This window comes from Eleutherodactylus coqui, chromosome 1 (assembly GCF_035609145.1).
Source record: "Eleutherodactylus coqui strain aEleCoq1 chromosome 1, aEleCoq1.hap1, whole genome shotgun sequence".
Taxonomy (NCBI): Eukaryota; Metazoa; Chordata; class Amphibia; order Anura; family Eleutherodactylidae; genus Eleutherodactylus; species Eleutherodactylus coqui.
In genome coordinates this window covers 217,714,871-217,726,897 of record NC_089837.1, presented here as the reverse complement: position 1 = coordinate 217,726,897, position 12,027 = coordinate 217,714,871, and the positions used below count along the sequence as shown (strand labels likewise).

The 12,027-nt window shown below is 48.9% G+C and overlaps 1 protein-coding gene across 7 annotated transcripts in view; it reads right to left on the bottom strand.

Moving 5' to 3' along the window:
• The window catches only part of LAMA2 (laminin subunit alpha 2), an 834,596-nt gene that overhangs the window by 376,144 nt on the left and 446,425 nt on the right, over positions 1 to 12,027 (bottom strand). For all 7 annotated transcript variants that reach the window (XM_066605535.1, XM_066605537.1, XM_066605536.1 and 4 more), the window contains exon 18: positions 11,737 to 11,823. In XM_066605535.1, the coding sequence (XP_066461632.1) occupies positions 11,737 to 11,823 (87 nt within the window). The remainder of the gene's footprint in view (positions 1 to 11,736; positions 11,824 to 12,027) is intronic.

Sequence of the window (12,027 nt, the reverse complement as noted above, 5' to 3'; positions counted from 1 at the left end):
GCAATTTCCAGTTCTAGAAACTAACTTCCAGAAGGGAAACTGGTTCGGACTTCCCAGTCACAGAGGGGGCCACTGTGGCCTCTCCCCACCTGCATCATACAGACTGACAGCTCTATCCCTCTACATAAGTGGGAAAAGAACAGTCAGTCTGTATGTTGCAGATTGGGACAAACCCGTGGGTCTCACCTCCGTGACTCGAAGTTAAACTTCAAAGTATGTTTTTTCTTAAAACACTATAGTGTTTCAGAATAAAACACACATAGTGGCACAGTTCATACATATCTCACGTTCATACAGCTTGTGGTTCAGACAGCATGAACCTGGTGACAGGCTCCCTTCAAAAGAAAAAACTCTTTAAAACCAGTGTGTTAAAGCAGATGTCTAGTTATAGCCTTACAGATGAATGCTCATTTAATATTTATTTTCTTCAGGGCTGACACTAAATCCTTCTTAGCTGCATTTTCTAATAGTCTGGGATAGTATAAAGTCTGCTTCCATTGTCATCAAAGGCTCAGCCTGTTCTTGTCCTTCCTCCATACTTAACACTGTAGCGCTGTGAGTTCAGGATAGGAGAATGCATGTCTAGACTGGAAGCCTAACACCACAAGGTTCAGTCTAGTGAGGCTTACTATTCAGCCTAATGAGACTAGCAGGTCATTAGGCTTTGCCACCGTTCGTATACTCACTTCCTTCCCCTTCCAGTCTACACATGGATTCCTCTGGGATGGGACAGGCTGCACAGATAGTGACTATTGCATTTCTGGACAAACCCTTTAAATAACAGTACATAAAAACATTGGAAAAACAAGCAAAACATACCTGAAGTAAAAGCAATAAGGGGGATCCACCCCGGCATTAAACTCTAACACAACCTGACTTGGTGGCACCACGAATGTAATGTGACACCTCATTGGTCATGAAATGTCGTGCTACTGTTAGAAAAGTTAATTGTTCAACTGCAATGCCGGGGGTGTTTAAGAGCAGCTCCTCTTCAAGACTAATGCAATATTACAGAGATATGCAGATGCTTTACCATACTGTTATGTTATCGAGATCTTATTAGTCTAGTGTAGAGATGAGCGAGCACCAAAATGCTCGGGTGCTCGTTACTCGGGACGAAAATTTCGCGATGCTCGAGGGTTCGTTTCGAGTAACTAACCCCATTGAAGTCAATGGGCGACCCGAGCATTTTTGTATATCGCCGATGCTCGCTAAGGTTTTCATTTGTGAAAATCTGGGCAATTCAAGAAAGTGATGGTAACGACACAGCAACGGATAGGGCAGGCAAGGGGCTACATGTTGGGCTGCATCTCAAGTTCCCAGGTCCCACTATTAAGCCACAATAGCAGCAAGAGTGGGCCCCCCCAACAACTTTAACATCTGAAAAGCCCTCATTAGCAATGCATACCTTAGCTAAGCACCACACTACCTCCAACAAAGCACAATCACTGCCTGCATGACACTCCGCTGCCACTTCTCCTGGGTTACATGCTGCCCAACCTCCCCCCGCACGACCCAGTGTCCACAGCACACACCAAAGTGTCCCTGCGCAGCCTTCAGCTGCCCTCATGCCACACCACCCTCATGTCTATTTATAAGTGCGTCTGCCATGAGGAGGAACCGCAGGTACACACTGCAGAGGGTTGGCACGGCTAGGCAGCGACCCACTTTAAAAGGGGCGGGGCGATAGCCCACAGTGCTGTACAGAAGCAATGAGAAATCCGCACACGTGGGCATAGCAATGGGGAACCTATGTGCCACACACTATTCATTCTGTCAAGGTGTCTGCATGCCCCAGTCAGACCGCGATTTTTTATAAATAGTCACAGGCAGGTACAACTCCGCAATGGGAATTCCGTGTGCACCCACAGCATGGGTGGCTCCCTGGAACCCACCGGCGGTACATAAATATATCCCATTGCAGTGCCCAGCACAGCTGATCTAATGTCATGTTAAATGCAGGTGGGCTTCGGCCCACACTGCATGCCCCAGTCAGACTGGGGTTCTTTAGAAGTAGACACATGCAGTTACAACTCCCTGTGGACCCACAGCATGGGTGGCTCCCTGGAACCCACCGGCGGTACATAAATATATCCCATTGCAGTGCCCAGCACAGCTGATCTAATGTCATGTTAAATGCAGGTGGGCTTCGGCCCACACTGCATGCCCCAGTCAGACTGGGGTTCTTTAGAAGTAGACACATGCAGTTACAACTCCGTGTGGACCGACAGCATGGGTGGGTGCCAGGAAGCCACCGGCGGTACATAAATATATCCCATTGCAGTGCCCAGCACAGCTGATCTAATGTCATGTTAAATGCAGGTGGGCTTCGGCCCACACTGCATGCCCTAGTCAGACTGGGGTTCTTTAGAAGTAGACACATGCAGTTGCAACTCCCTGTTGACCCACAGCATGGGTGGCTCCCTGGAACCCACCAGCGGTACATAAATATACCCCATTGCATTTCCCATCACAGCTGAGGTAATGTCATGTTAAATGCAGGTGGGCTTCAGCCCACACTGCATGCCCCAGTCAGACTGGGGTTCTTTAGAAGTGGACACATGCAGTTACAACTCCGTGTGGACCGACAGCATGGGTGGGTGCCAGGAAGCCACCGGCGGTACATAAATATATCCCATTGCATTGCCCATCACAGCTGAGGTAATGTCATGTTAAATGCAAGTGGGCTTCGGCCCACACTGCATGCCCCAGTCAGATTGGGGTTCTTTAGAAGTGGACACATGCAGTTACAACTCCGTGTGGACCGACAGCATGGGTGAGTCCCAGGAAGCCACCGGCGGTACATAAATATATCCCATTGCAGTGCCCAGCACAGCTGATGTAACGTCAGCTTTAATGCAGGTGGGCAAAAAATTAATTGGATTACACTGTAGGCGAGGGCCCCAAAAAATTGGTGTACCAACAGTACTAATGTACCTCAGAAAAATTGCCCATGCCCAACCAAGAGGGCAGGTGAAACCCATTAATCGCTTTGGTTAATGTGGCTTAATTTGTAACTAGGCCTGGAGGCAGCCCAGTTAAAATAAAAATTGGTTCAGGTGCAAGTTTCAACGCTTTAATGAGCATTGAAACGTATAAAAATTGTTTACAAAAATTATATGACTGAGCCTTGTGGGCCAAAGAAAAATTGCCCGTTCGGCATGATTACGTGAGGTTTCAGGAGGAGGAGCAGGAGGAGGAGGATGAATAGAATACACAGATTGGTGAAGCTAAAAGGTCCCCGTTTTTGATGGTAATAGAGAACGATGCTTCCATCCGCGGGTGCAGCCTACGTATTGTTTAGGTATCGCTGCTGTCCGCTGGTGGAGAAGAGAAGTCTGGAGAAATCCAGGCTTTGTTCATCTTGATGAGTGTAAGCCTGTCGACACTGTCGGTTGACAGGCGGGTACGCTTATCCGTGATGATTCCCCCAGCCGCACTAAACACCCTCTCTGACAAGACGCTAGTCGCAGGACAAGCAAGCACCTCCAGGGCATACAGTGCGAGTTCAGGCCACGTGTCCAGCTTCGACACCCAGTAGTTGTAGGGGGCAGAGGCGTCACGGAGGACGGTCATGCGATCGGCTACGTACTCCCTCACCATCCTTTTACAGTGCTCCCGCCGACTCAGCCTTGACTAGGGAGCGGTGACACAGTCTTGCTGGGGAGCCAGAAAGCTGTCAAAGGCCTTAGAGAGTGTTCCCCTGCCTGTGCTGTACATGCTGCCTGATCTCCGCACCTCCCCTGCTACCTGGCCCTCGGAACTGCGCCTTCGGCCACTAGCGCTGTCAGATGGGAATTTTACCATCAGTTTGTCCGCCAGGGTCCTGTGGTATAGCATCACTCTCAAACCCCTTTCCTCTTCGGGTATGAGAGTGGAAAGGTTCTCCTTATACCGTGGGTCGAGCAGTGTGTACACCCAGTAATCCGTAGTGGCCAGAATGCGTGTAACGCGAGGGTCACGAGAAAGGCATCCTAACATGAAGTCAGCCATGTGTGCCAGGGTACCTGTACGCAACACATGGCTGTCCTCACTAGGAAGATCACTTTCAGGATCCTCCTCCCCCTCCTCCTCCTCCTCCTCAGGCCATACACGCTGAAAGGATGACAGGCAAGCAGCATGGGTACCCTTAGCAGTGGGCCAAGCTGTCTCTTCCCCCTTCTCGTCATCCTCCTCATGCTCCTCCTCCTCCTCAACGCGCTGAGATATAGACAGGAGGGTGCTCTGACTATCCAGCGACATACTGTCTTCCCCCGCCTCCGTTTCCGAGCGCAAAGCGTCTGCCTTTATGCTTTGCAGGGAACTTCTCAAGAGGCATAGCAGAGGAATGGTGACACTAATGATTGCAGCATCGCCGCTCACCATCTGGGTAGACTCCTCAAAGTTTCCAAGGACCTGGCAGATGTCTGCCAACCAGGCCCACTCTTCTGTAAAGAATTGAGGAGGCTGACTCCCACTGCGCCGCCCATGTTGGAGTTGGTATTCCACTATAGCTCTACGCTGCTCACAGAGCCTGGCCAACATGTGGAGCATAGAGTTCCACCGTGTGGGCACGTCGCACAGAAGTCGGTGCACTGGCAGATGAAACCGATGTTGCAGGTTGCGCAGGGTGGCAGCGTCCGTGTGGGACTTGCGGAAATGTGCGCAGAGCCGGCGCACCTTTCCGAGCAGGTATGACGAGCATGGGTAGCTTTTCAGAAAGCGCTGAACCACCAAATTAAAGATGTGGGCCAGGCATGGCACGTGCGTAAGGCTGCTGAGCTGCAGAACCGCCACCAGGTTACGGCCGTTGTGACACACGACCATGCCCGGTTGGAGGCTCAGCGGCGCAAGCCAGCAGTCGGTCTGCTCTGTCAGACCCTACAGCAGTTCGTGGGCCGTGTGCCTCTTCTCTCCTAAGCTGAGTAGTTTCAGCACGGCCTGCTGACGCTTGCCCACCGCTGTGCTGCCGTGCCGCGCGACACAGACTGCTGGCGACGTGCTGCTGCTGACACATCTTGATTGCGAGACAGAGGTTGCGTAGGAGGAGGAGGAGGGTGGTTTAGTGGAGGAAGCATACACCGCCGCAGATACCACCACCGAGCTGGGGCCCGCAATTCTGGGGGTGGGTAGGACGTGAGTGGTTCCAGGCTCTGACTCTGTCCCAGCCTCCACTAAATTCACCCAATGTGCCGTCAGGGAGATATAGTGGCCCTGCCCGCCTGTGCTTGTCCACGTGTCCGTTGTTAAGTGGACCTTGGCAGTAACCGCGTTGGTGAGGGCGCGTACAATGTTGCGGGAGACGTGGTCGTGCAGGGCTGGGACGGCACATCGGGAAAAGTAGTGGCGACTGGGAACTGAGTAGCGTGGGGCCGCCGTCGCCATCATACCTTTGAAAGCCTCCGTTTCCACAACCCTATACGGCAGCATCTCCAGGCTGATAAATTTGGCTATGTGCACGTTTAACGCTTGAGCGTGCGGGTGCATGGCGGCGTAGTTGCGCTTGCGCTCCAACACTTGCACTACTGACGGCTGGACGGTGTGCTGAGAGACATTGGTGGATGGGGCCGAGGACAGCGGAGGTGAGGGTGTGGGTGCAGGCCAGGAGACGGTAGTGCCTGTGTCCTGAGAGGGTGTTGGATCTCAGTGGCAGGTTGGGGCACAGGGGAAAGGCAGCGGTGCAAACCGGAGGCGGTGAACGGCCTTCATCCCACCTTGTGGGGTGCTTGGCCATCATATGTCTGCGCATGTTGGTGGTGGTGAGGCTGGTGGTGGTGGCTCCCCGGCTGATCTTGGCATGACAAAGGTTGCACACCACTGTTCGTCGGTCGTCTGCACTCTCAGTGAAAAACTGCCAGACCTTTGAGCACCTCGGCCTCTGCAGAGTGGCATGGCGCGAGGGGGCGCTTTGGGAAACAGTTGGTGGATTATTCGGTCTGGCCCTGCCTCTACCCCTGGCCACCGCACTGCCTCTTCCAACCTGCCCTACTGCTGCACTTGCCTCCCCCTCTGAAGACCTGTCCTCAGTAGGCGTAGCAAATCAAGTGGGGTCAGTCACCTCATCGTCCTGCTGCTCTTCCTCCGAATCCTCTGGGCGCTCCTCCCTCGGACTTACTCCAATTACTACTACCTGAGTGATAGACAACTGTGTCTCATCGTCATCATCCTCCTCACCCACTGAAAGCTCTTGAGACAGTTGCCGGAAGTGCCCAGCCTCATCCCCCGGACCCCGGGAACTTTCCAAAGGTTGGGCATCGGTCACGACAAACTCCTCCAGTGGGAGAGGATTCGGAACCATTGCTGGCCATTCTTGGCAGGGGCCCGAGAACAGTTCCTGGGAGTCTGCCTGCTCCTCAGAATGTGTCATTGTAATGGAGTGAGGAGGCTGGGAGGAAGGAGGAGCAGCAGCCAGAGGATTCAGATTTGCAGCAGTGGACTGCGCAGAACTCTGGGTGGTCGATAGATTGCTGGATGCACTTTCTGCCATCCACGACAGGACCTGCTCACACTGCTCATTTTCTAATACAGGTCTACCGCGTGGACCCATTAATTGTGAGATGAATGTGGGGACGCCAGAAACGTGCCTCTTTCCTAATCCCGCAGCAGTCGGCTGCGATACACCTGGATCAGGAGCTCGGCCTGTGCCCACACCCTGACTTGGGCCTCCGCGTCCTCGCCCGCGTCCACGTCCTCTAGGCCTACCCCTTCCCATCAGCATGGTGTATTACCAGTAGTGCAGAAACAGAATGCTGTAATTAAATGTGCCGCTTATTGGCCTGTGGTTGGAGGCTGACTTCGCTTATGGAACGCACAGCAGAGCCAGGAAAGAATTTTGCGCAAGCCTGCTGTAACACTTAGCTGGCTGCGTATTAATTAGGACTACTACCCCCAGCACAGACGCAGTACACTGAGGACGGTCACAGGCAGCCCAAATAGAAAGTTTTTTCCAAAATTTTTTTGGAAAAGCCCACTGCCTATATAGACAGCATATCTCTTTCACTGTCCCTGCCTCATCACTACTGGCCCTGGACTATGTAAAATTACTGCAGACTGTTTCCCTCTGGACAGGATGACAGCAGTGATGTAACGGCCAACACAGAGCCAGGAAAGAATTTTGCGCAAGCCTGCTGTAACACTTAGCTGGCTGCGTATTAATTAGGACTACTACCCCCAGCAGAGACGCAGTACACTCAGGACGGTCACAGGCAGCCCAAATAGAATGTTTTTTTCCCAAATTTTTTTGGAAAAGCCCACTGCCTATATAGACAGTATATGTCTTTCACCTTTTTCACTGTCTCTGCCTCAGCACTACTGGCCCTATACTATGTAAAATTACTGCAGACTGAGGATGCAATGCTCTGCACGGCCGATATACAAAAAAAAAAAAAATGTGCAACACTGCAAAAAGCAGCCTCAACAGTACTGCACACGGTCAGATGTGGCCCTAAGAAGGACCGTTGGGGTTCTTGAAGCCTTAAATAACTCCTAACACTCTCCCTATAGCAGCTCCGGCATCAGCAGTAGTTTCCCTGAACTATGTCAGAATGCATCTGTGGCCAGCCGCGGGAGGGGCCGATTTATATACTCGGGTGACACCTGATCTCGCCAGCCACTCACTGCAGGGGGGTGGTATAGGGCTTGAACGTCGCAGGGGGAAGTTGTAATGTCTTCCCTGTCTTTCTATTGGCCAGAAAAGCGCGCTAACGTCTCAGAGATTAAAGTGAAAGTAACTCGAACAGCGCGTGGTGCTCGCCTCTAGTAACGAGCATCTCGAACACGCTAATACTCGAACGAGTATCAAGCTCGGACGAGTACGTTCGCTCATCTCTAGTCTAGTGTTGAAATTATTTTCTATAGTAACCTTTTTGTCCGTGGAGAGTAAACTAACAGAGTCAATGATATTTTGACTTCTGTGATTACTTTTAATATGAAATTGAGTCAATGAGGCACAGTACAAGGAATGGGCCACAGCAAGCACTTTACAAGTGAGTACAGCAGGCACAATATTTTGACCCCTAGGGCAGCACAGGAAGTGCAGTAGTAAGGGCGGCACAATATGCAGTATAAGCCTACCTTCTCACGTACAATTGCTGCAGGCATTTTGCAACAGAATTCCTGCAGTAATTCCGCAAGAATTCCATGGTGGCCAACTCTGCACCATTTAAAAGGGGATTACTTGTCTTGCACTGTAAATGCTGCAGATTTTCTGCTGTTATTCATGCAGTGGAAATTCAGCAGCAGATCCTGCACATGTGAAAGTGGCCTTATAGGACACATGGGACAGCACAACACACACAATGTTACAAAGTAGCAGGACTATTATAATTCTGAACATATTGCCTAGCTAAGGACAGTTGCACAGCTCCATTGGAACATCCAGTCAGAGGTTCAGTTGCAGTTCCGGCACAAAATACCAGAATGCCAGGCAGCTGAGCGGAAACTGAACAGACCCAATTATAGTCAATGTTTTCCGTTCTGCGCTATTGAGTTCTGTCCTAAGAGAGAGCCATTTGGCCAGGGGATTCCCCTTTCTTGCTCCCCAAACAGAACAGGAAATTTGAACCCCCAATGCAGATGTAAAACCACCCTGCGTGCTTTGCCTGATGTGGAGAAGTGCAATAGCTGCAATATTTTTTCCAATAGATGTACTCTTCCTTGGGGAATATTGTGCACATGCTTTATTTCCTACTGGCATACCGCTTAAAAGGATAGTAGAATTTGTAAATGCGCCTGATTATAATAAGCACTATGGCTCTTTTACTGTATACAGTGGTCATGATGTACATGCTTGTAGCAATGGTTCAAGGAAATGTTCCTAGAATGGCTTATAGTGTCCTTTATTTGAAATATTTGTTTTTGACGTGGTGCCTATGACTGCAACACGTTTGTTAGGGAAAATATATTGGGGACGAGGATTGAGCTACATGAAGTTGGGGCTGCATGATAACTAGAGCATCCTTTTACCATACATTTGGCCAGTCATGTCAGTCTATGGCCTCCTTCCCACGAACGGATTTCCGCCGCGTAATTCGCGGCGAAAATCCGCTGCGTTGCCCGCAGCTATTAGGTTCTATTGAACCTAATAGCACAATGCTCACAATGCGTAATTCCACCGCGGAATTACGCACCGCGATTTCTCCCGTCCTCACCCACAGCATGCTCTATTTTCTGCGGGTGAGGACGGGCTGTACGCACTGACGGCTTCCATTGCAGTCAATGGAAGCCGTCCGTTCACGCTATCTCCCGCTGTAACCAGCGGGAGATAGCGTGAAAAAACGCTTTCCCGCCCACCGCCGTGCGTCATATGACGCCAAATGACGCGGCCGGCCGCGTCACGTGACACGGCCGGCCGCGTCACGTGACACGCTCGGTGACGCGGCGGCGGTGGGCGGTGACGGGCGGTGACGCGGCGGCGGTGGGCGGGGAAGCGATTTCACGCTATCTCCCGCAGGTAAGTATAGGGGCTCTGGGGGGCGCCGTGACGGGCTTCACAGCGTAATATTACGCGGCGGAGCCCGTCACGCTCGTGGGAAGGAGGCCTATAGGAAGATTTTAAACTGTCCACCACAAAGGAGGATAACTGCAATATGTTATGTTTGCTAACTCCGTGTTTAATTTTGAATGGGTGCAGCTTAAAGTTTGTGTCAAATTCTCATATATCTGTGTGCAATTTTTGAGAATAGGATTCATGTGTGAATGAAAATTTTTACCAATTATAGAAAAATAAAAAATATAACACCAGCAAAAACAATTTTTATGCATGTGCCTTATTACATTACACATTCAGATTTCATGTACGAGACTACGTGCACCATGGCCAGTAATATGATGCACAATAATCTATAAGACTGTATTGAGCACAACGTTGCAGGCTGTGTTTGGGATATGGATGTGCAAAGGGCATTAGAAAAGTTTTAATACTCCGTTATCTGAGCCATGTTTGTAAGAAGTATAGAACCTGTTTAATCTTCAAAGCCTTACAGCCTCTGGAAACTCAGTAACTTGAAAAACATAATTTGCCAGACTTTCCAAGTAACGGCTACAGTAGTTCACACAGTACAGTAAAGTAACTAGGTAGATAAAAAATAAACATATTTTTACAGTCCCAGATTCCCAGATGCTTTTCTGACCCTTTTTTAGCTTTCAGTCGAATTGTTACATTTATAACACAGAACCAAAAGAAGTTTGCAAATGAAATACGACCTGCGGAGATGTTTATTTCAGCTGTTGCTTTTGAGAGTTTGTAGCTCTAAAGTTAGAATAGGCTTAAAATATACTGCTTTAAAGCAAGATTCATGAGCTTCCCCCAAACAAGCGAATGCTGGGAGCGCTGCGAGAGGGTTAATCCAGGCTTACTTAGATCCAGGGCCCCTGCACCTGAGTGTATGTCCATTTGCGCACGCCTCAGCGCTGTGTTTTTGTAGAATCAATGATGTTTTTTTGCACACGTATCGGTGTATTTTACTATACTTTTTAGGCCCACAGGGCATATTCATTTGTATGTAGCAAACAAGACACACCCCTTGAAATGGCTAATTAATTCCAGATGTCTTCTTTTTCCAGCAAAATTATGTAGTGTATTATGCATCATCTTGCACATTGTGTGCATTTGCACCCCCATTGACTTCTATGGGGACCTTTAGGCTGCAAATGTGTAGAAAAGTAGGGTTTTTATTGTGCTGCCAAAATGCGCATGAAAAATACATAAATGTGAAGAAACCCATTGAAATCAATGGGATCGAACACGGCCGTGAAAAGGAGCCCTTAGGCTGCTTTCACATCTGGGTTAGAGCTCAGTTCAGGGCTTCTGTCTCTACTGTGTTTTTGGAGAAGAGACACTGAAATAAAATGGAAAACGGATCAGCTTTTATTCCCATTGATTTCAAAGTGGTTTCCAAAAACATTTTGGACAGGAAAATAGCGTAATCTGCAACATTATTTTTCCATCAATAAAAACGTAGCAGAGAGACGAAACTCTGAACCCTAACGCAGATGTGAAAGCAGTCTAAGGGCTGCTTTACACAGGTGTAACTCACTGTATGCCGCACGAGGCAGCACACAGCAAGTACACAATGACATTGCATACTTGCTGCACACCTCCAATCGGCATGAACTCGTTCTTGACATGTATGTGTGCATAATAGGCGCCAAAATAGAACATGCTACAATCTTTCTTGTGCACATATTTCACACAATATGTGTGAGTGGTAACATGGGCGCCTGTGGCAGATCAGTACAGTGTATTATACACATAATACACTGTCACCACACAGGAGCCCTTGCTTCTATGCTTAAATATAAGGAATAACTGTTGAGTATGTTACTTTTATATGTGCAACCCTATCTGATCTGGATGATATAAGCACTTCCTTTAGGAGCAAATTGAGATTGTCACATAGCTATAAATCTGTTATGTCACTACACATACATTGAAAAGTACCAATAAACACAAATATGAATACGGTAAGAGTAATACTGTGAGATCAAACTGAATTTATCGTTTACTCAGAACTTGCATGCAGCAGCCCCTTTACTTTACATAATGTAGTTGGTTCACTCGCAGTTCTATGTAAAACTACAAATAACATATCGTGGATTGTGTCAAACGACAAACTCAGCATCCCAGCACTCTGGATGTCTAATCTACTCATTACTAAAGTTACAAACTAAAGAATACAACTTAATTCAGCCCATTAAAATCAACTTCTGCTTTCCACTTAGAGGTATGACAATATGAATGTTAGAGGCAGTTCTTACCGTTCACAGCGCAGCCCTGTATATCCAGGAGGACAGGCGTCACAAACTAATCCATGGGATGGATCCAAGTGGCATGTTGGACTAAAACTTTGTTGTTGACCATAGGTAAAACAAGAGAGAAGGAAAGAGAAGATTAGAAAGGTTGTTAGCATAGTTGCACTTGTTCTTCAGAATTCATTACTCTATAAACATGGAGACCCAGGAAGACGCTTTCTGCCTTGGACACACACACACACATTTAGCTTTGGCTCCAGCCAATAGTTGCTGGAATGACTCTACTATTTCTGCCGA